The sequence below is a fragment of the Microcaecilia unicolor genome, chromosome 7 (assembly GCF_901765095.1).
Source record: "Microcaecilia unicolor chromosome 7, aMicUni1.1, whole genome shotgun sequence".
NCBI classification, from domain to species: domain Eukaryota; kingdom Metazoa; phylum Chordata; class Amphibia; order Gymnophiona; family Siphonopidae; genus Microcaecilia; species Microcaecilia unicolor.
Window position 1 is genome coordinate 8,411,630 of NC_044037.1, and position 21,417 is coordinate 8,433,046.

General features: G+C 50.5%; 1 protein-coding gene across 1 annotated transcript in view; it reads left to right on the plus strand.

Moving 5' to 3' along the window:
* Positions 1 to 21,417, plus strand: part of OPHN1 (oligophrenin 1) — a 206,410-nt gene that overhangs the window by 137,370 nt on the left and 47,623 nt on the right. The window contains 4 exon segments of the mRNA XM_030208951.1: positions 8,730 to 8,763; positions 12,598 to 12,660; positions 17,014 to 17,088; positions 19,574 to 19,658. Of these exon segments, the coding sequence (XP_030064811.1) occupies positions 8,730 to 8,763; positions 12,598 to 12,660; positions 17,014 to 17,088; positions 19,574 to 19,658 (257 nt within the window).

The window sequence follows — 21,417 nt, forward strand, 5'->3', positions numbered from 1 at the left end:
GAGAGGGCAACTGTCGCACGTGGATTGTGGGGCAGGGAGGAGAGAGGGCAACTGTCGCACGTGGATTATGGGGCAGGGAGGAGAGAGGGCAACTGAGGCACATGGATTGTGGGGCAGGGAGGAGAGAGGGCAACTGTGGCACGTGGATTGTGGGGCGGGGAGGAGAGGGCAACTGTCGCACGTGGATTGTGGGGCAGGGAGGAGAGAGGGCAACTGTCGCACGTGGATTATGGGGCAGGGAGGAGAGAGGGCAACTGAGGCACATGGATTGTGGGGCAGGGAGGAGAGAGGGCAACTGTGGCACATGAATTGTGGGGCAGGGAGGAGAGAGGGGAACTTTGTGGGGCAGGGAGGAGAGAGGGCAACTGTGGCACGTAGATTGTGGGGCAGGGAGGAGAGAGGGCAACTGTGGCACATGAATTGTGGGGCAGGGAGGAGAGAGGGGAACTTTGTGGGGCAGGGAGGAGAGAGGGCAACTGTGGCACGTGGATTGTGGGGCAGGGAGGAGAGAGGGCAACTGTGGCACATGAATTGTGGGGCAGGGAGGAGAGAGGGGAACTTTGTGGGGCAGGGAGGAGAGAGGGCAACTGTGGCACGTGGATTGTGGGGCAGAGAGGAGAGAGGGCAAATGTGGCACATGGATTGTGGAGCAGGGAGGAGAGAGGGCAACTGGCACATGAATTGTGGGGCAGGGAGGAGAGAGGGCAACTGTGGCACGTGGATTGTGGGGCAGGGAGGAGAGAGGGCAACTGTGGCACGTGGATTGTGGGGCAGGGAGGAGAGAGGGCAAATGTGGCACATGAATTGTGGGGCAGGGAGGAGAGAGGGGAACTTTGTGGGGCAGGGAGGAGAGAGGGCAACTGTGGCATGTAGATTGTAGGGCAGGGAGGAGAGAGGGCAACTGTGGCACATGAATTGTGGGGCAGGGAGGAGAGAGGGGAACTTTGTGGGGCAGGGAGGAGAGAGGGCAACTGTGGCACGTGGATTGTGGGGCAGGGAGGAGAGAGGGGAACTTTGTGGGGCAGGGAGGAGAGAGGGCAACTGTGGCACGTAGATTGTGGGACAGGGAGGAGAGAGGGCAACTGTGGCACGTGGATTGTGGGGCAGGGAGGAGAGAGGGCAAATGTGGCACGTGGATTGTGGGGCAGGGAGGAGAGAGGGCAACTGTGGCACATAGATTGTGGGGCAGGGAGGAGAGAGGGCAACTGTGGCACGTGGATTGTGGGGCAGGGAGGAGAGAGGGCAAATATGGCACGTAGATTGTGGGACAGGGAGGAGAGAGGGCAACTGTGGCACGTGGATTGTGGGGCAGGGAGGAGAGAGGGCAAATGTGGCACGTGGATTGTGGGGCAGGGAGGAGAGAGGGCAACTGTGGCACATAGATTGTGGGGCAGGGAGGAGAGAGGGCAACTTTGGCACATGGATTGTGGGGCAGGGAGGAGAGAGGGCAACTGTGGCACGTGGATTGTGGGGCAGGGAGGAGAGAGGGCAAATATGGCACATGGATTGTGGGGCAGGGAGGAGAGAGGGCAACTGTGGCACGTGGATTGTGGGGCAGGGAGGAGAGAGGGCAAATGTGGCACATGGATTGTGGGGCAGGGAGGAGAGAGGGCAACTGTCGCACGTGGATTGTGGGGCAGGGAGGAGAGAGGGCAACTGTCGTACGTGGATTATGGGGCAGGGAGGAGAGAGGGCAACTGAGGCACATGGATTGTGGGGCAGGGAGGAGAGAGGGCAACTGTGGCACGTGGATTGTGGGGCGGGGAGGAGAGGGCAACTGTCGCACGTGGATTGTGGGGCAGGGAGGAGAGAGGGCAACTGTCGCTCGTGGATTATGGGGCAGGGAGGAGAGAGGGCAACTGAGGCACATGGATTGTGGGGCAGGGAGGAGAGAGGGCAACTGTGGCACGTGGATTGTGGGGCGGGGAGGAGAGAGGGCAAATGTGGCACATGGATTGTGGGGCAGGGAGGAGAGAGGGCAACTGTTGCACATGAATTGTGGGGCAGGGAGGAGAGAGGGGAACTGTGGGGCAGGGAGGAGAGGGCAACTGTGGCACGTGGATTGTGGGGCAAGGAGGAGAGAGGGCAAATGTAGCACATGGATTGTGGGGCAGGGAGGAGAGAGGGCAACTGTGGCACATGAATTGTGGGGCAGGGAGGAGAGAGGGGAACTTTGTGGGGCAGGGAGGAGAGAGGGCAACTGTGGCACGTAGATTGTGGGGCAGGGAGGAGAGAGGGCAACTGTGGCACATGAATTGTGGGGCAGGGAGGAGAGAGGGGAACTTTGTGGGGCAGGGAGGAGAGAGGGCAACTGTGGCACGTGGATTGTGGGGCAGGGAGGAGAGAGGGCAACTGTGGCACATGAATTGTGGGGCAGGGAGGAGAGAGGGGAACTTTGTGGGGCAGGGAGGAGAGAGGGCAACTGTGGCACGTGGATTGTGGGGCAGAGAGGAGAGAGGGCAAATGTGGCACATGGATTGTGGGGCAGGGAGGAGAGCGGGCAATTGCTGCACATAGATAATTAGGCAGGGAGGAGAGAGGGCAACTGTGGCACGTAGATTGTGGGGCAGGGAGGAGAGAGGGCAACTGTCGCACGTGGATTGTGGGGCAGGGAGGAGAGAGGGCAACTGTCGCACGTGGATTATGGGGCAGGGAGGAGAGAGGGCAACTGAGGCACATGGATTGTGGGGCAGGGAGGAGAGAGGGCAACTGTGGCACGTGGATTGTGGGGCGGGGAGGAGAGGGCAACTGTCGCACGTGGATTGTGGGGCAGGGAGGAGAGAGGGCAACTGTCGCACGTGGATTATGGGGCAGGGAGGAGAGAGGGCAACTGAGGCACATGGATTGTGGGGCAGGGAGGAGAGAGGGCAACTGTGGCACGTGGATTGTGGGGCGGGGAGGAGAGAGGGCAAATGTGGCACATGGATTGTGGGGCAGGGAGGAGAGAGGGCAACTGTTGCACATGAATTGTGGGGCAGGGAGGAGAGAGGGGAACTGTGGGGCAGGGAGGAGAGGGCAACTGTGGCACGTGGATTGTGGGGCAAGGAGGAGAGAGGGCAAATGTAGCACATGGATTGTGGGGCAGGGAGGAGAGAGGGCAACTGTGGCACATGAATTGTGGGGCAGGGAGGAGAGAGGGGAACTTTGTGGGGCAGGGAGGAGAGAGGGCAACTGTGGCACGTAGATTGTGGGGCAGGGAGGAGAGAGGGCAACTGTGGCACATGAATTGTGGGGCAGGGAGGAGAGAGGGGAACTTTGTGGGGCAGGGAGGAGAGAGGGCAACTGTGGCACGTGGATTGTGGGGCAGGGAGGAGAGAGGGCAACTGTGGCACATGAATTGTGGGGCAGGGAGGAGAGAGGGGAACTTTGTGGGGCAGGGAGGAGAGAGGGCAACTGTGGCACGTGGATTGTGGGGCAGAGAGGAGAGAGGGCAAATGTGGCACATGGATTGTGGGGCAGGGAGGAGAGAGGGCAACTGGCACATGAATTGTGGGGCAGGGAGGAGAGAGGGCAACTGTGGCACGTGGATTGTGGGGCAGGGAGGAGAGAGGGCAACTGTGGCACGTGGATTGTGGGGCAGGGAGGAGAGAGGGCAAATGTGGCACATGAATTGTGGGGCAGGGAGGAGAGAGGGGAACTTTGTGGGGCAGGGAGGAGAGAGGGCAACTGTGGCATGTAGATTGTAGGGCAGGGAGGAGAGAGGGCAACTGTGGCACATGAATTGTGGGGCAGGGAGGAGAGAGGGGAACTTTGTGGGGCAGGGAGGAGAGAGGGCAACTGTGGCACGTGGATTGTGGGGCAGGGAGGAGAGAGGGGAACTTTGTGGGGCAGGGAGGAGAGAGGGCAACTGTGGCACGTAGATTGTGGGACAGGGAGGAGAGAGGGCAACTGTGGCACGTGGATTGTGGGGCAGGGAGGAGAGAGGGCAACTGTGGCACATAGATTGTGGGGCAGGGAGGAGAGAGGGCAACTTTGGCACATGGATTGTGGGGCAGGGAGGAGAGAGGGCAACTGTGGCACGTGGATTGTGGGGCAGGGAGGAGAGAGGGCAAATATGGCACGTAGATTGTGGGACAGGGAGGAGAGAGGGCAACTGTGGCACGTGGATTGTGGGGCAGGGAGGAGAGAGGGCAAATGTGGCACGTGGATTGTGGGGCAGGGAGGAGAGAGGGCAACTGTGGCACATAGATTGTGGGGCAGGGAGGAGAGAGGGCAACTTTGGCACATGGATTGTGGGGCAGGGAGGAGAGAGGGCAACTGTGGCACGTGGATTGTGGGGCAGGGAGGAGAGAGGGCAAATATGGCACATGGATTGTGGGGCAGGGAGGAGAGAGGGCAACTGTGGCACGTGGATTGTGGGGCAGGGAGGAGAGAGGGCAAATGTGGCACATGGATTGTGGGGCAGGGAGGAGAGAGGGCAACTGTGGCACGTGGATTGTGGGCAGGGAGGAGAGAGGGCAACTGTGGCACATGGATTGTGGGGCAGGGAGGAGAGAGGGCAACTGTGGCACATGGATTGGGCAGGGAGGAGAGAGGGGATATAAAAGTCATAATATGCATGCCCCTTTCGTTTTGAAAACTGACTCTAAAGCTGCGGGTAAAAAGTATTCATGGACTGTGCAACAGTACAGATGTGATATTGGTTGTAAAGAACAAACTGTCTGTGCTACAAAAACATTGTTCATTCCCACAATTTCAGATTTTGAAATTGAAATGAAAACATTGTTGTGAATAATACATTTCCCAAAAATCAATCGGCGATGATTCAGAATCAGGTTTAGTCTTTAGTACTGTTGCTGGGACCTTTGAGTTGATGGCTGGAATGTTTTGAACCTTGTTAAATATTCTTTTGGTGATAACTTTTGGTGGAATGTTGGGTAATATTGATTGATTTCAGTGTGAATATTCCTGGTGAGAAGACGTGTGATGGCTCCTGCTTTCTCAACCGACAGGAGTGTGCTCACTGGATTACGGCGCATGTGTTTATCCTTTCTGCGCCATGGCAATCTTCTGTAAATCAATAACGCAAATGTATGTATTTTCTGCTCTGAACGTGGCTTCTTGCACGTGGGAGTCGCAGCCTGGCTTCTCGTTGCTTCCTGTCTCTGTATGATCATTGCAGTGGGACTGCAGGGCCAGATGACAGGCCACTTGTGATGTGCTGCAGCACCTAAGACTTAATTTCAGGGGTAGGCAGCAGGGTGAGATGGGAACTCCCTTTCAGAGCAGGGCACCTCTTCGCATGGGGGGTGGGCAACCACGGTCCTCAAGGGCCGCGAACCAGTTGGGTTTTCAAGATTTGCACAATGAATATGCGTGAGATTGATTTGCATGTACTGCTTCCTTTGTATGCAAATCGATCTCATGCATATACTGTGAGGAAATCTTTAAACCCCCGGCTGAGTTGTGGCCCTTGAGGACCCTGGTTGCTCACCCCTGTTATAGCAGGACTTGTGTTTCAAGCTAGAGTGGAGGAGTGGCCTAGTGGTTAGAGCACCGGTCTTGCAATGGTTCAAATCCCGCTGCTGCTCCTTGTGATCTTGGGCAAGTCACTTAACCCTCATTGCCTCAGGTACAAACTTAGATTGTGAGCCCTCCTGGGACAGAGAAATATCCAGAGTACCTGAATGTAACTCACCTTGAGCTACTGCTGAAAAAGGTGTGAGCAAAATCTAAATAAAGATTCTAGAATTCTAAAGAATAACAAGATTCCATGCAGAATTTCAAAGTGTAGCAACATTCCATGTAGAACCCCAAAGAGTAACAAGATTCTTTGGGCTGGAGGAGTGGCCTTTGGGCTGGAGGAGTGGCCTAGGTCAGTTCAAATCCCACTGCTGCTCCTTGTGATCTTGGGCAAGTCACTTAACCCTCCATTGCCTCAGGTACAAACCTAGATTGTGAGAAAAATATCCAGAGTACCTGAATGTAACTCACCTTGAGCTACTACTGAAAAAGGTGTGAGCAAAATCTAAATAAATAAAGACTCTAGAGTTCTAAAGAACAACAAGATTCCATGCAGAATTTCAAAGTCTAGCAACATTCCATGTAGAACCCCAAAGAGTAACAAGATTCTTTGGGGTGGAGGAGTGGCCTAGTGGTTAGAGCACCAGTTTTGCAATCCAGAGGTGGCCAGTTCAAATCCCACTGCTGCTCCTTGTGACTTTGGGCAAGTCACTTAACCCTCTATTGCCCCAGGTACAAACTTAGATTGTGAGCCCTCCTGGGACAGAGAAATATCCAGAGTACCTGAATGTAACTCACCTTGAGCTACTACTGAAAAAGGCGTAAGCAAAATCTAAATAAAGATTCTAGAATTCTAAAGAATAACAAGATTCCATGCAGAATTTCAAAGTGTAGCAACATTCCATGTAGAACCCCAAAGAGTAACAAGATTCTTTGGGCTGGAGGAGTGGCCTTTGGGCTGGAGGAGTGGCCTAGGTCAGTTCAAATCCCACTGCTGCTCCTTGTGATCTTGGGCAAGTCACTTAACCCTCCATTGCCTCAGGTACAAACCTAGATTGTGAGAAAAATATCCAGAGTACCTGAATGTAACTCACCTTGAGCTACTACTGAAAAAGGTGTGAGCAAAATCCAAATAAATAAAAGCTCCCAAGAAAGGTAGGAAACTATTCTTTACCTCTCTTCTGTTCCTTTAAAATATTTAACACTACTGTAACAGTTTCATTCTGAGAGTTTTCTCATGTGGACAACAGTTAGCAGCAGGAGAGCGTGGAAGACCCCTTCCTACCCTGGGCCTTGGTTGTCCTCCCGTTCAGTAGCGTAGCTACGGGTGGGCCTGAGCTGCAATGCCACACTGCTCTCATCCCCCCCCCCCCCATCTCCTCTGCTGCGTCCCGGCATCTGCATTCCAGTCTCTGAATCCCTTCCCTCCCTGATGTCGGTACAGGTGTCCTCAGTGCTTCAGCGATTCATTCTTGCTGCTTGCGCTGGCCCACCACAGGCTTCCATCTGCTGCGTTCCGCCAGACAGGAAACAGGCAATGACATCAGCGAGGATGGGAGATGGAAGCCTGTGGGGGGGGGGGGGGGGGGGCGGCGCAAGCAGTGAGAATGAATCGCGGGCGCCGAGGATGCCTGTACCAATGTAGGGGAAGGACGGAGTTCAGAGAGAGGAGCGCAGATACTGGGACGCCGCAGAGGAGAGGGAAAAGATGTGGGGTAGATGGAAAAAAAACCCCTCTTATGTTCTTAAAAAATAGCTCAGGGAAGATATTTGTGGTGAGTGATTGGGGGGGGGGGGGAGGGGAATACCGAGTCTGGCTACGCCTGTGCACCTATTCGAGGTGGAAGGTGCCCTTGTATGTTAGTAAATTAAGTAGATTACTGGGTCTTGGGGTTCTTTGCTGTGTGGCTGTGAAGGCACAGGAGAACCCTTCCCTCTGCCAGTACCTAAACCCATTTTGCCAGTCTGTTTCTGTGATGCTTTCTGCCTACTGATATCAATAGAAATCAAACCAAATAAAACATGGAAAAGAAAATAAGATGATACCTTTTTTATTGGACATAACTTAATACATTTCTTGCTTAGCTTTCAAAGGTTGCCCTTCTTCCTCAGATCGGAAATAAGCAAATGTGCTAGCTGACAGTGTGTATAAGTGAAAACATTCAAGCATTACTATGACAGTAAAATAGATACTATTGGAGATTCTACATGGAATGTTGCTACTATTGAGATTCTGTTGCTACTATTGGAGATTCTACGTGGAATGTTGCTACTATTGAGATTCTGTTGCTACTATTGGAGATTCTACATGGAATGTTGCTACTATTGGAGATTCTACATGGAATGTTGCTATTCCAGTAGCAACATTCCATGTAGAAGCCTGCGCGGCCACATTGCTGATCTACAAGGGCCGACTTCTACATGGAATGTTGCTAGTGGAATAGCAACATTCCATGTAGAATCTATAGAAATCAAACAAAATAAAACATGGAAAAGAAAATAAGATGATACCTTTTTTATTGGACATAACTTAATACATTTCTTGATTAGCTTTCGAAGGTTGCCCTTCTTCCTCAGATCGGAAATAAGCAAATGTGCTAGCTGACAGTGTATATAAGTGAAAACATTCAAGCATTACTATGACAGTCTGACAGGGTGGGAGGATGGGGTGGGTCGGAGGTATGCATGGGGACATCAAAGCATATCATTGATATTCTAACAGGATAGGTGTGGATATTGCTTATTTCCGATCTGAGGAAAGCTAATCAAGAAATGTATTAAGTTATGTCCAATAAAAAAGGTATCATCTTATTTTCTTTTCCATGTTTTATTTTGTTTGATTTCTATTGATAACCTTAAGAGTGGACTAACACGGCTACCACACTCCTCTGCCTATTGATACAAATGCAGTGGGAGGTTTAAAAATGAAGGCAGAGCTTGGGTTGGAGGCGATAGTAAGTCAGAGGCTTGGTTGGAGGAAGGGGATTAAAGATAAGAGAGATGTCCGCAGGGAGTATAAGAACCTACTGCCAAGCAGGGGCAGCTAAGTTTGGTAGCAGCAGGGATTTCCTACCTGGTTCTGCTGGCTGGAGTGTTTCTTGATATCCCTCTGTAGTGTTGTGCTGTGAATCAGATACAGGAAGTCCCTGGCGTCTTGCACTAACACAGGGGTCTGAGGGAGGCAGTGGGGACGTGTTGCCATGTTTGTAGGATTTCCTGTCTCTATGGTCAGTAATTCTAACCACTTATCTCTTTTTCTTCCATAGATATATCACAGCCCCATAACAAAGCGGGAACAAAGTAAGTCACCTGGTCTTAATGTTGCAGGACCTTTAGCTAAGTGCATGAGATTTCCTTCCTGTTGCATCTAAAGTATTTCTTCTCATGCATGGAACTCTACACATAAGCTTATGCATCTGGGTTAACTTAGGGTTACCATTTTGTGTCCTCTGAAAAAGAGGACACATGTCACGCCCCCTATTCCCCTTCCCCCGTCACATAGTCCTTTCCCCCCTCACTTACTATCTAGCCCTGGTGGTCTAGTGACGTCTTCGGGGCAGGAAAGAGCCCCCTCTTTCCTGCCCGGAGCACTGCCTGCCCTTGCCTGCATCCTCCTCGGTCTCGGCTGGGGATTCAAAATGGCTGCCGAGAGTTGCAGCGGCCTCGCAAGACTTCAACTCTCAGTGGCCATTTTGAATCCCCAGCCGACCGAGAAGGATGATGGACAAGGGAGGCAGCGCTCCGGGCAGGAAAGAGGGGGCTCTTTCCTGCCCCGAAGACGTCACTAGACCACCAGGGAACATGGAAGGGGAGGGGAGACCAGACCAGACCCACGGCGCCGATCGCCCGCATGCATGCAGGCCCACCCGCCCGCGCCCACGTTTGTCCAGAAATCCGGACAAACGTGCGTGCGGGCAAAATCCGCCGGACGCCCCGGACATGCCCTCAAAAAGAGGACATATCCGGGGAAATCCGGACGAATGGTAACCCTAGGTTAACTCACATATCGGAAGAGAAGTTCTGTGTGTTGAAATGCTTTTAAAAAATTACTCTCTCCTAGGGCAGGGATTTGAAAGGAAATTGCCCAGGTATTATCAGGGCAAAGTTGGGTGGGATTTTGAATTTATGCAGATATTTCATGAAGTATTTTAGTGCATACACAGGCAGATGATCAAAAGCAAACGCCGGCGCTAGAGGCTGTTAGCGCCATACTAGCGCTGGCGTTTGCTACTGCCCCATGATTAGAGCCCTCGAGCACGTGAAACAACGCGCTTGAGGGCTCTTTGCGCAAGTAGCATGCAAATGCAGGCTAAACAGGGCTCAGCGCCAATGATCAGCGGCCAGCGCGCCAAAATTTGGGTCGCTGGCTGTGGCAAACCCTACGCCAGCTCCGAGCTGGCGTTAGGGTTTGCAGATCATTGGGGAGGAATGGTGAGCCCTGGCAGGCCCCCGTTCCCCACCCCCCCAAAGCAAACCTGCCAAGTGCCAACAGAGGGCTGGAGGTCCGGCAGACCTCCGGTCCCCCCAACAATCCCACCCCCCCAGGTTCAGGGAGGGCTGGAGATCCGGTGGGTCTCCAGCCCCCCCAAAACCCCCAGAAAATGGTCCCTGGTGGTCTAGTGGCTGCCAGCCAAACCCACTCCCACCCAGTGAGCGATGGGGAGGGGGGGCTGGAGGTCCGGCGGACCTCCAGCCCACCCCAACTCCCCACCCCCCCCAGAGTTGTCTGACGATCCCTGGTGGTCCAGCATAAAAGACAACCCCCTCCCGGCCCCCCTACCTTAGTTGGAGGAGGGAAGTAGCCTGCCTCCCTCCTCTTCCTTGGGTTGGCGCCACCGCAAAATGGCGGCGCCCAGCACCGCCCAGTGCATCCTGGGATGCGCTGGGCGGGGCTACAGACCATGTCCCTTATATGGTCTGTAGCCCCGCCCAGCACATCCCAGGATGCACTGGGCGGTGCTGGGCGCCGCCATTTTGTGCTTGCTTTACCATTTTCTGGGGGTTTCGGGGGGCTGGAGACCCACTGGATCTCCATCCCTCCCTGAACCTGGGGGGGGACCGGAGGTCCGCCGGACTTCCAGCCCCCGTTGCTCAGGGCAGGGGTAGTCAGGGCCTGGTAGTCCCATGGACCTCCAGCCCTTGTGTTTGACAGGTTTGGGCTTTTGACAGCCCAGACTTGTCAAACAAGTGTGGGAGGATTGTGCTGAGCGCACTTCTACCCCATGATCAGAGATAATTGCGCTGCTTAAATTTGCATGCATTATCTCTGTTCATCGGTTCGGTAAAGCCCCCGCGCTGTTCCAGCGCTATTTTAGAGCGTTGTTTGGAACAGTGCGGGGCTTTTGATCATCTGCCTAACAGACTGTAAAACAGCTCAGAGTAGGTGTGTGTGTAATTTTCACGAGAAAATGCACACGTACCTTGTCTTTTCAAACTGCATATCTGTTTAAAAAATTTCCCTCCCTATGAATGAAAGCATTCGCTAGGCACAGGAGGCCAATCTCTTTCAACTGAAAGGAAGCTCTGGAATGAGGGGGGCATAGGATGACGGTGAAAGGGGACAGACTGGGAAGTGACCTGAGGAAATACTCCTTCACGGAAAGAGTAGTGTCCTGGTGAAGTGGTGGAGACAAAAACAGTATCTCAATTCAAGAGAGCTTGGGACGAGTACATAGGATCCCATAAGGATGGGCAGACTGGATTAGGGTTACCATATGTCCGGATTTACCCGGACATGTCCTCTTTTTGAGGACATATCAGGGCAACCCGGCGGGTTTTGCCAATCTGCCCGTTTGTCCGGATTTCTGGACAAACGGGCAGGCTGGTGGGTGCGGCCCGCCACCAGCCTGCCCGTTTGTCCAGAAATCCGGACAAACGGGCAGATTGCTAGCCTCCCCTTCCCCTACTTACTACTGCCTTGGTGGTCTAGTGACCTCTTCCACCTGCGGGGCAGGAAAGAGCCCCCTCTTTCCTGCCCGGAGCGCTGCCCTGCATGCATCCTTCCTGTTCCTGATCTTGGCACCGATTCAAAATGGCCACCGAGAGTTGAAGTGACCTCGTGGGACTTCAACTCTCGGCGGCCATTTTGAATCAGCGCCGAAATCAGCAACAGGAAGGAAGCATGCAGGGCAGCGCTCCGGGCAGGAAAGAGGGGGCTCTTTCCTGCCCCGAAGAGGTCACTAGACCATCAGGGCAGTAGTAAGGTAAGGGGTGGGGGGTGACGGGGTTTGTGACAGGGGGCGGAGTGAGGGCGTGAAAGGGGTGGGGCAGGGCATGTGTCCTTTTTGGGGGACAACATATGGTAACCCTAGACTGGATAGGCCTCATGGTCTTTATCTGCCTTTATTTTTCTGTGCTTCTCTGAAAAAGACAGAATAGAGCTGGCACAGAGCCATGTGCACGGCAGGCCAGTGAGTGAGAAGAATGAGCCTGCAGGAAAATCAAACAAAGGTCTGGTGTTAGCAAATACAGATTTTAATAATCTACACTCAGACTTTCAAATTCCACTGCCCCAACGCTGTCCTTTCCATGCATTTTATAAGAGGCCAATTATTTGCACGAAAATGACAAATAAAATTCCCCGCTGGGTGTCCAGTCCTTCCCTACACCCCTTCCCGTGCACTCCGCTCCATGGATAAATCCTTCTTATCTGTTCCCTTCTCCACTACTGCCAACTCTAGACTTCACGCCTTCTGTCTCGCTGCACCCTACGCCTGGAATAAACTTCCTGAGCCCCTCCGTCTTGCCCCATCCTTGGCCACCTTTAAATCTAGACTGAAAGCCCACCTCTTTAACATTGCTTTTGACTCGTAACCACTTGTAACCACTCGCCTCCACCTACCCTCCTCTCTTCCTTCCCGTTCACATTAATTGATTTGATTTGCTTACTTTATTTATTTTTTGTCTATTAGATTGTAAGCTCTTTGAGCAGGGACTATCTTTCTTCTATGTTTGTGCAGCGCTGCGTACGCCTTATAGCGTTATAGAAATGCTAAATAGTAGTAGTAGTAGAATGCAACAGAGCAGTGCAGAAATCTTTTCAGAAAAGGCAACAGAGGGGGTTTTTTTTGCAGACAGCGCTGGGTGCGGAGGGGTCCTGCTGAACATAACGTGCTCTTTTCTTCCTTGACACAGTGGAGCTGAATGAAGTGGGCTTCAAGTTTGTGAGGAGGTGCATCAACGCTGTGGAGACCACAGGTAGGCAGCAAACACTGTAAAACGCAGCAAAGACAGGTTTTGTGTTCTCACAGGCTTAATTAAACTCGCCTTTTACAAGATGCTCTTAGCAGGATCCCTGCTGTCCCAGGTTAAGGTGACCCATCTCCACGCCTGGGGCGGTGAGTGAGGCCAGCGCAGTTTCCTTTAGGTGAGCTGTGTCCAGGATGCACTTGCTGCCTTTGGTAAATACACTCTCAGCCAAATCCAACAAGTGGTTACTCCTAAGACAAGTTGACCCAGGGACAACGTTTCCTTATCAGTCATGAGACCTGACTTTCAAGCCCATATCCCTCCCCCTGCACCTCTTAAAATCCCTCCACCAAAGGCCCTGGCTTTAATTCTGTAGCAATTTCCAGCAGACTGCCTTAGCTTAGGGTTACCATATGTCCGGATTTACCCAGACATGTCCTTTTTTTTGAGGACATGTCCGGGCAACCGGGCAGGTTTTGCCAGCCTGCCCGTTTGTCCAGAAATCCGGACAAACGGGCAGATTGCTAGCCTCCCCTCCCCTTACTTACTACTGCCCTGGTGGTCTAGTGACCTCTTCCACCTTCGGGGCAGGAAAGAGCCCCCTCTTTCCTGCCCGGAGCGCTGCCCTGCATGCATCCTTCCTGTTCCTGATCTCGGCGCCGATTCAGAATGGCTGCCGAGAGTTGAAGTGACCCCGCAAGACTTCAACTCTCGGTGGCCATTTGGAATCGGCGCCGAGATCAGGAACAGGAAGGATGCATGCAGGGCAGCGCTCCGGGCAGGAAAGAGGGGGCTCTTTCCTGCCCCGAAGAGGTCACTTAGACCACCAGGGCAGTAGTAAGGTAAGGGGAGGGGGGTGACGGAGTGTGTGACAGGGGGGAGGGGAAAACGTGACAGGGGGCGGAGCGAGGGCGTGAAAGGGGGCTGGTGTGTGGTGGGGCGGGGCATATGCCCTCCTTTTCGAGGTACAAAATATGGTAACCCTACCTTAGCTTAAAAAAAAAGTGTCTGTGTACCTGTCCACACCTGCATATACACTGCCCTATATATATATAATGTATTTTACAGTTAAATGTGTTCCAGTTTGGGGCAGATTGCTGTTTCTCAGCTGCAGGACTGATACAGGCTCGCTTCAGTCTTGGGAAGGTCAGCGGGTTGCTGTGCACAGACTGGACCTTCTAGGGTCGACGGCCCATTCTTAATGTAACAGTAAGAAGCTGGATTCTGAGGGCCAGATGCACTAAACTTAATGAGCCAGCAACGTGGTTTTTAAACTGGTTCTAGCCAGTTTAGCACGCAAGTAGGTTGTCAATAGAAATCAAACAAAATAAAACATGGAAAAGAAAATAAGATGATACCTTTTTTATTGGACATAACTTAATACATTTCTTGATTAGCTTTCGAAGGTCGCCCTTCTTCGTCAGATCGGAAATAAGCAAATGTGCTAGCTGACAGTGTATATAAGTGAAAACATTCAAGCATTACAGTAAAATAGATACCATTGGAGATTCTGTATGGAATGTTGCTACTATTGGAGATTCTACATGGAATGTTGCTACTATTGGAGATTCTACATGGAATGTTGCTATTCCACTAGCAACATTCCATGTAGAAGGCTGCGCAGGCTTCTGTTTCTGTGAGTCTGACGTCCTGCACGTACGTGCAGGACGTCAGACTCACAGAAGTAGAAGCCTGCGCGGCCACATTGCTGATCTACAAGGGCCGACTTCTACATGGAATGTTGCTAGTGGAATAGCAACATTCCATGTAGAATCTATAGAAATCAAACAAAATAAAACATGGAAAAGAAAATAAGATGATACCTTTTTTATTGGACATAATACATTTCTTGATTAGCTTTCAAAGGTTGCCCTTCTTCGTCAGATCGGAAATAAGCAAATGTGCTAGCTGACAGTGTACATAAGTGAAAACATTCAAGCATTACTATGACAGTCTGACAGGGTGGGAGGAGGGGGGTGGGTAGGAGGTATGCATGGGGACATCAAAGCATATCATTGATATTCTAACAGGATAGGTGTGGATAGGTGAGGGGAGGGTGCATACCTCCTACCCACCCCCATCCTCCCACCCTGTCAGACTGTCATAGTAATGCTTGAATATTTTCACTTATATACGCTGTCAGCTAGCACATTTGCTTATTTCCGATCTGACGAAGAAGGGCGACCTTCGAAAGCTAATCAAGAAATGTATTAAGTTATGTCCAATAAAAAAGGTATCATCTTATTTTCTTTTCCATGTTTTATTTTGTTTGATTTCTATTGATAACCTTAAGAGTGGACTAACACGGCTACCACACTCCTCTACTGCACGCAAGTAGTAAACCGGGACGTGCACAAAAGGGTTCTCTGAGCCATTTTCCTGTCACGGTAGCAGCTAACGAAAACGGAATGCAAAGTTATTATAATGAGCTAATTACTATTATAATGTGAACGCGATGCACTACTGTTTCCGACCCCATGCACAAAAGCAGTCCTTATCTTTACCGTGGAAATTTTAACGGGAGGTCTGGACCTGCCGGTTCTAAGTAGGAGAAGGGGAGAAACAAGGCAGGGAAGATGGAGCACACACACAAAAAAAAAAGTACACCAGCTTACACGCAGCTTCTTTGCGTGTATGAAAGCCGTGCCATATGTTTCTTTTTCAAATTACATTTTACTGGCAAGAAATTGGGGGGAGGGGGGGGGCAGTACCAAAATGTAAAGCATAAAAGTAATGGTGACTTACCAAAAATGCAAGGAAGACAAGAGTCCATCAAAGAAACAGCGTCTGTGGGAAATGGGCTTTGGTTCCACCCCCAGCCGTTCCTGCTGCTTCTTTCTATTGGCCGGCTGACATCCTAGAACGCCCATCTCCCTGAAGATGAACTCTCATTGGCTGGCTGCTGTCCCAACTCCTCTTCCCTGCAGGGCTGCAGATTGCTTTAGAGCTGTGAACTGATTGGATCCGAACTTCCTGAGCACAGTGCTACTCTCGAAGACGGGTCGCAAATGTTCCAGTGAGCCCGGGAGCATGTCCGCATTTATATCAGTTCGGTAATCTAGGAGCCTGCGTTTACATAGCCCTTGTGCGTGGTAATGACTAAAATACCAGCCCTTACGTACCAGAGTGCACCTAACTTAGGTAGCTGGTAAATGCAAGTGGGGGGGGGGGGGGGGGACATGGGCGGGGCCCCAGTTACACACACAACTTACAGAACACCAAAGTTACACACCGTCCCTGCCACGTTTAGGGACCTGCAGTTCCTCCAGGTCTTTGGATGGCGCTAGAGCAGGCACCTAAATGTTAGGGACGGCAATTGCAAATGACACTAGTATCCTATACTGGAACCCAGGTGTTATAAATCGGCTTCTACCATGCATTCTCTGGAACCCGGTTGAGCTCACCCACTTAAAGGGGTAATTCAGCAGCGCCCCCTGCAGGCTTGTTTAAGGGAACTGAGAGGGATGATGTTTCTTGGGGAGCTGGCGAGCTTTCTGTACTTAACTTCTGTGCATCCGGATCTATTAGGATTTTAATGGGGCAGTAAGTATGAAAGAGTGCAAACTGGTCGCTGCTGATCTGCTGTACCCTTCCCCCCCTGTCCCCAAAAGTCCTGCCATAAGAAGTCTCCAGTACCTGCAGTTTACTCCTTTTTAAAATGCTTACAGTAATGTTCGCCTGGCAGTTTTGCCCTGCTCCTCTGAGCTCAGAAGAAATTGACTATCTAGGAAGCCACAGTTACCCGAGTATTTCTGCTCTCTGTATAACTGACCCTTTCCCTCCATGACAAGTGGCCACCAGGAGCTACAGACCAGGCACTTCCCTCTGGTCCATGTGCGCCCTAAGTCTGGCCAGTGGGTGGCACCATTGAGCCAGACTTCTCCCAGGCTTCTGAACATTAAGTCTACAACCTCTGCAGGCTCAGGAACTGGAATCAGAACCCCATCCACTCACAATACTCGCTTAAAATCGAAGTAGAATGCCATGTGGGGTGGAGTTTTGGGTTTGATTACTCTGTCCAGTCTGACGTGGCAGCGAAGGTATTTCTCTAACAGTCTGAAGGCTTCATTTGCTAATGTCTGTTTTTACATATTAAGCACACTTTATTTTCAGCATAACACATGTCCTAGTCCTAAATTTGTAGCTGGGGTGGGGGTGGGTAACAGAGGGTTAAGTGATTTGCCTGAGGTCACAAATGTGGCAGCAGGATTTGAACCAGGCTTCCCTAAGCACTAGACCCTCCACCTCCATTCAGTGACCAGCAGTGGTTACTGAATGGTCACTTTGGGGTATAAGGAGAGTTTAGAACAGGCTCGTACTGAGCAATGGATGACCGCTGCCGATTCTTTGTGTATTTCACAGGAATGAGTTCTGAGGGTGTGTACCGGACAGTGGGTAGCAACATCCAGGTGCAGAAACTCCTCAACGCCTTCTTTGGTAAGACTCTCTGTGTTTCTCTTGAGTTTCTGAGCAGTTTCCAAATAGCAGATTGATTGATTTTAGTAGGATTTATTACCCGGCTTTTTGAAGACATTCGCCAAAGGCAGTTACAGTTTAAAATTAAAACTTACAGTTTTGTCAACAGCATAAGAATAGTAAAATAACCAAGAATAAACATAAATATAATAAATGAGGTAAACTTGAAAATAGTAAATTGAAACCTAATAATTGGACTACCGTGGAACAGGATCAAAAATATACACATTTAATAGCACTGGAATTCAAATACCAGAGATATAATACAATTGTAGCATAATGCTAATGATACACCTAATAAGCAGCGTTCAAACATTCAATATGGTAGATTTAAAACAAACAGGAGAAAGTTTTTCTTTACTCAGCGTGTAGTTGGACTCTGGAACTCGTTGCCGGACAATGTGGTGGCAGCAGTTGGCCTTTTGGAGTTTAAAGGGGGTTTGGACAGATTCCTGAGGGAAAAGTCCATTGAACATTATACATTTTTTGGAGGGGGGTTTGCCTGGTTCTTGAAGCCTGGATTGGCCGCTGTCGGAGACAGGATGCTGGGCTTGATGGACCCTTGGTCTTTTCCCAGTAATTGCGGTGCTTATGTACTTATGTAACCAACATAGATACGATGCTAAAGATTTTCTACAGTACGGTTACCATATAGCTGAGGGACTAAGAGCAGATATATAGACGGGGACAGGATGGGAGGTACAGAGTCAGTTGGACTAAATAGATGGGTGGCTGAAATCTAGGCAAGTTCTTTTATAAGGAACTGGTCTAAGTTACAGTGTGTGTAGCAAGCTAGTCTAGTAAGCAGGGCAGTGCTTGGCCGCAGGCTTCCAGATAGGCAGGGGGGGTTGTGGACCTGCATCTTTTTACCAGCTTAACTCTGTCAGTCCAGACCTGGTTTTCTTACACATCTGAATACCCTGCTTCCACTGTTCACATACAGGCTGCGTTCTGGGACATTTATTATTTATTGCATTTGTATCCCACATTCCCCCACCTATTTGCAGGCTCAATTTGTCATTTCAAGTGATTTTCATCACTTAAGCCAGCCTTGAAACCAGTGCATCCGAGAGAGAGAGAGAACGTACGTACATACGTGTGCATTGCATACAGAAGGCCATTTTCCAAACTGTGCAGTGTCTGGGTACCTTTACCTGTGGATTTTGCACCAGCTTTGAAAGGACATTCCCTCTGAGAATAGGCCTAGGGCAAAAAAAAAAAAATAAAACAGCTTTTTTCTGCCTGTACATTTTCCTTTAATAGCAATAGACCTAGTTTTGAAAATGCCAAACTTTGTGCCTTTTTGCATCCCTTGACCTAATCCCACCCTGAACCCATGAGTGAAAGCATGTGCCAGGGCCACCGAGCGGGAGGGCAAAATTCCCCGGGCCCGGCACCAGGGTCTCTCTCTCCCCCCCCCCCCCCCCCCCACCCAACCAGTGCTGCTCTTCGCTCACCTCTACTGCTGTGCTCAGCAGCTACTTTTCACCTCGAGCGCATGCTTGGCTTTGAAACTGAACGTGCGTGACAAGAGACAAAATTAGGGGCAGGGCAGGCATGGAGTGAAGAGCAGCGCTGGATTCTTCCGCTGGCGGGGCCTCAGGATCCCCGCCAGCCCCAAGGTATCTCAGTTGTGGCAGCAGTGATCCAGTTGTGCCAGCGGTGATCCTGGGGGGAGGGGGCGGCAGCGGTGGCGATCTGGGGGAGGGGGGGTGGCGGCAGCGGCCCTGGCATATTTACTGTTGATCTCTGCGAGTACCCCTGAAAAAGAGAGTGCAACTTTCAGAGCAAAGAGCTATTCAGCCTGATTTCCAGCTTTTCAAAATTGCTCTCACAATGGACCATTCCTTCTCTCTTCTCTTACCTAATCTTTGCACATTACTAATTGTATCTGATATCCTGGTATGACTATGTCACAACAAAACTCTGTAGGCCACATTGAGCCTGCAAATAGGTGGGAAAATGTGGGATACAAATGCAATAAATAAATAAATAAAAATCATTCCATCTGGGTTGTGTCCGACTCCTGACTGGATTGAAGAAAGGGTTCTGCTGCTACACTAGAATTTGGAAGGCAGGGATGTTAGTGGAGTCTTACAGTCTTATGGCACCCAAGTAACTTTTAACACACGACAGATGTATTATAAAGTTTAGGAGAAGGGGCAGAGTGCAGGTACATAAAGCCACTGTAGCGAACTTCAGGAGCGTCGTCAAATAGGAAATTCTGTCTTGAGCTCTCAGCTTGGCGGGGTCTGTGGATGTACTCCAAAGGGCTCTCGTGCCCTCCCCTTGTCCCTTCCTCCCTTCTCACCCATTACTTCCCTCACCCGTAACTGTCTTGTTTGTCTGTATTACTTAGATTGTAAGCTCTTTTGAGCAGGGACTGTCTCTTTGTGTCTGGTAGCGCTATACAAATGCTAATAATAAGTCCTTCTGCTGTTTTTAGATCCACAGTGTCCCGGAGACGTTGATCTGCAGAGCGGCGACTGGGACATCAAGGCGGTGACCAGTTCTCTGAAGTTCTACCTCAGGTAACGGTGCAGGTCAGGGGGTTGGCGTGAGAGGAATTGCAAGCCACCAGGTGCACATGTCTTGCAGAGGACCTGTGTACGTTTGGGGGCTAATTTTATAAAACGTGTTTTACTTGAGGAAATCAGTTCTTCAGGAATTTCATGGACCCGATCCATGCCTGTAAGCACATGCACTGGCAACGGGGCATGTTCTTGTCCTCATGCTTCATGTAGGTGTTGCCTGAGGCAGAGTTTGGGCAGAGCAGGGTGTAGTTTCGACGTACGTGTATATCTCGTAAAATACACGAGTGCACTCGCACACTTAACAGCTTCAGAGCAGGCAAACATTTGTACAAGAGGGTTTGTGCGCTGCTGAGGTTTCATAAAAGGTACATGGGAACCTGTTGTTTTTCTAAAATAGGAGCCTTGTTTTGGGCTTTTCACCTAGACACCCTATGAAATGTCTTCCTTCATAGTTGTTCTCGGATTTCTCATCCTTCATCCCAGTGCAGAGGGATCAGCCTGCCTTTATCTGTTAGGGTTTGCAAAAAAGGGAATCTGAAAATCTGACCTCCGCACAGGTATGCAGATTAAACCGAGAAGACTGGCTGATCCTATGTATGTCTATGCAGATCCTGATGAGCTGCTGCCAGGTCTCTCTTGCTCTGGTTTATTTATTTATTTATTTATTTCGATTTTGCTCACAGCTTTTTCAGTAGTAGCTGAAGGTGAGTTACATTCAGGTACACTGGGTATTTCTCTGTCCCAGGAGGGCTCACAATCTAAGTTTATACCTGAGGCGATGGAGGGTTAAGTGACTTGTCCAAGATCACAAGGAGCAGCAGTGGGATTTGAACTGACCTAGGCCACTCCTCCAGCCCAAAGGCCACTCCTCCAGCCCAAAGAATCTTGTTACTCTTTGGGGTTCTACATGGAATGTTGCTACACTTTGACATTCTGCATGGAATCTTGTTATTCTTTAGAATTCTAGAATCTTTGTTAATTTAGATTTTGCTCACACCTTTTTCAGTAGTAGCTCAAGGTGAGTTACATTCAGGTACTCTGGATATTTCTCTGTCCCAGGAGGGCTCACAATCTAAGTTTGTGCCTGAGGCAATGGAGGGTTAAGTGACTTGCCCAAGATCACAAGGAGCAGCAGTGGGATTTGAACCATTGCAAGACCGGTGCTCTAACCACTAGTCCACTCCTCCACCCCAAAGAATCTTGTTACTCTTTGGGGTTCTACATGGAATGTTGCTACACTTTGAAATTCTGCATGGAATCTTGTTATTCTTTAGAATTCTAGAATCTTTATTTATTTAGATTTTGCTCACACCTTTTTCAGTAGTAGCTCAAGGTGAGTTACATTCAGGTACACTGGGTATTTCTCTGTCCCAGGAGGGTTCACAATCTAAGTTTGTACCTGAGGCAATGGAGGGTTAAGTGACTTGCCCAAGATCACAAGGAGCAGCAGTGGGATTTGAACCGGCCACCTCTGGATTGCAAGACCGGTGCTGTAACCACTAGGCCACTCCTCCACTCCAGTTTGCATATCTGGGCTGCTGCACAAGAGCCTAGGGCAAGGTGAGGAAGTGGCCTAGTGGTTAGAACAGTGAAGCTAGGGTTCAAATCCTGCCTGTGTCACTGCCACTTCTTGTGACCTTGGGCAAGTCATTGTATCTGCCATTGCCTGAGATGCCCAGTTACTTTGTAAGCCCTTTAGGGAGGGACACAATGTGCCTGATGCTTATCACCAGTGTATAGTGCCTGCTCGTGTACA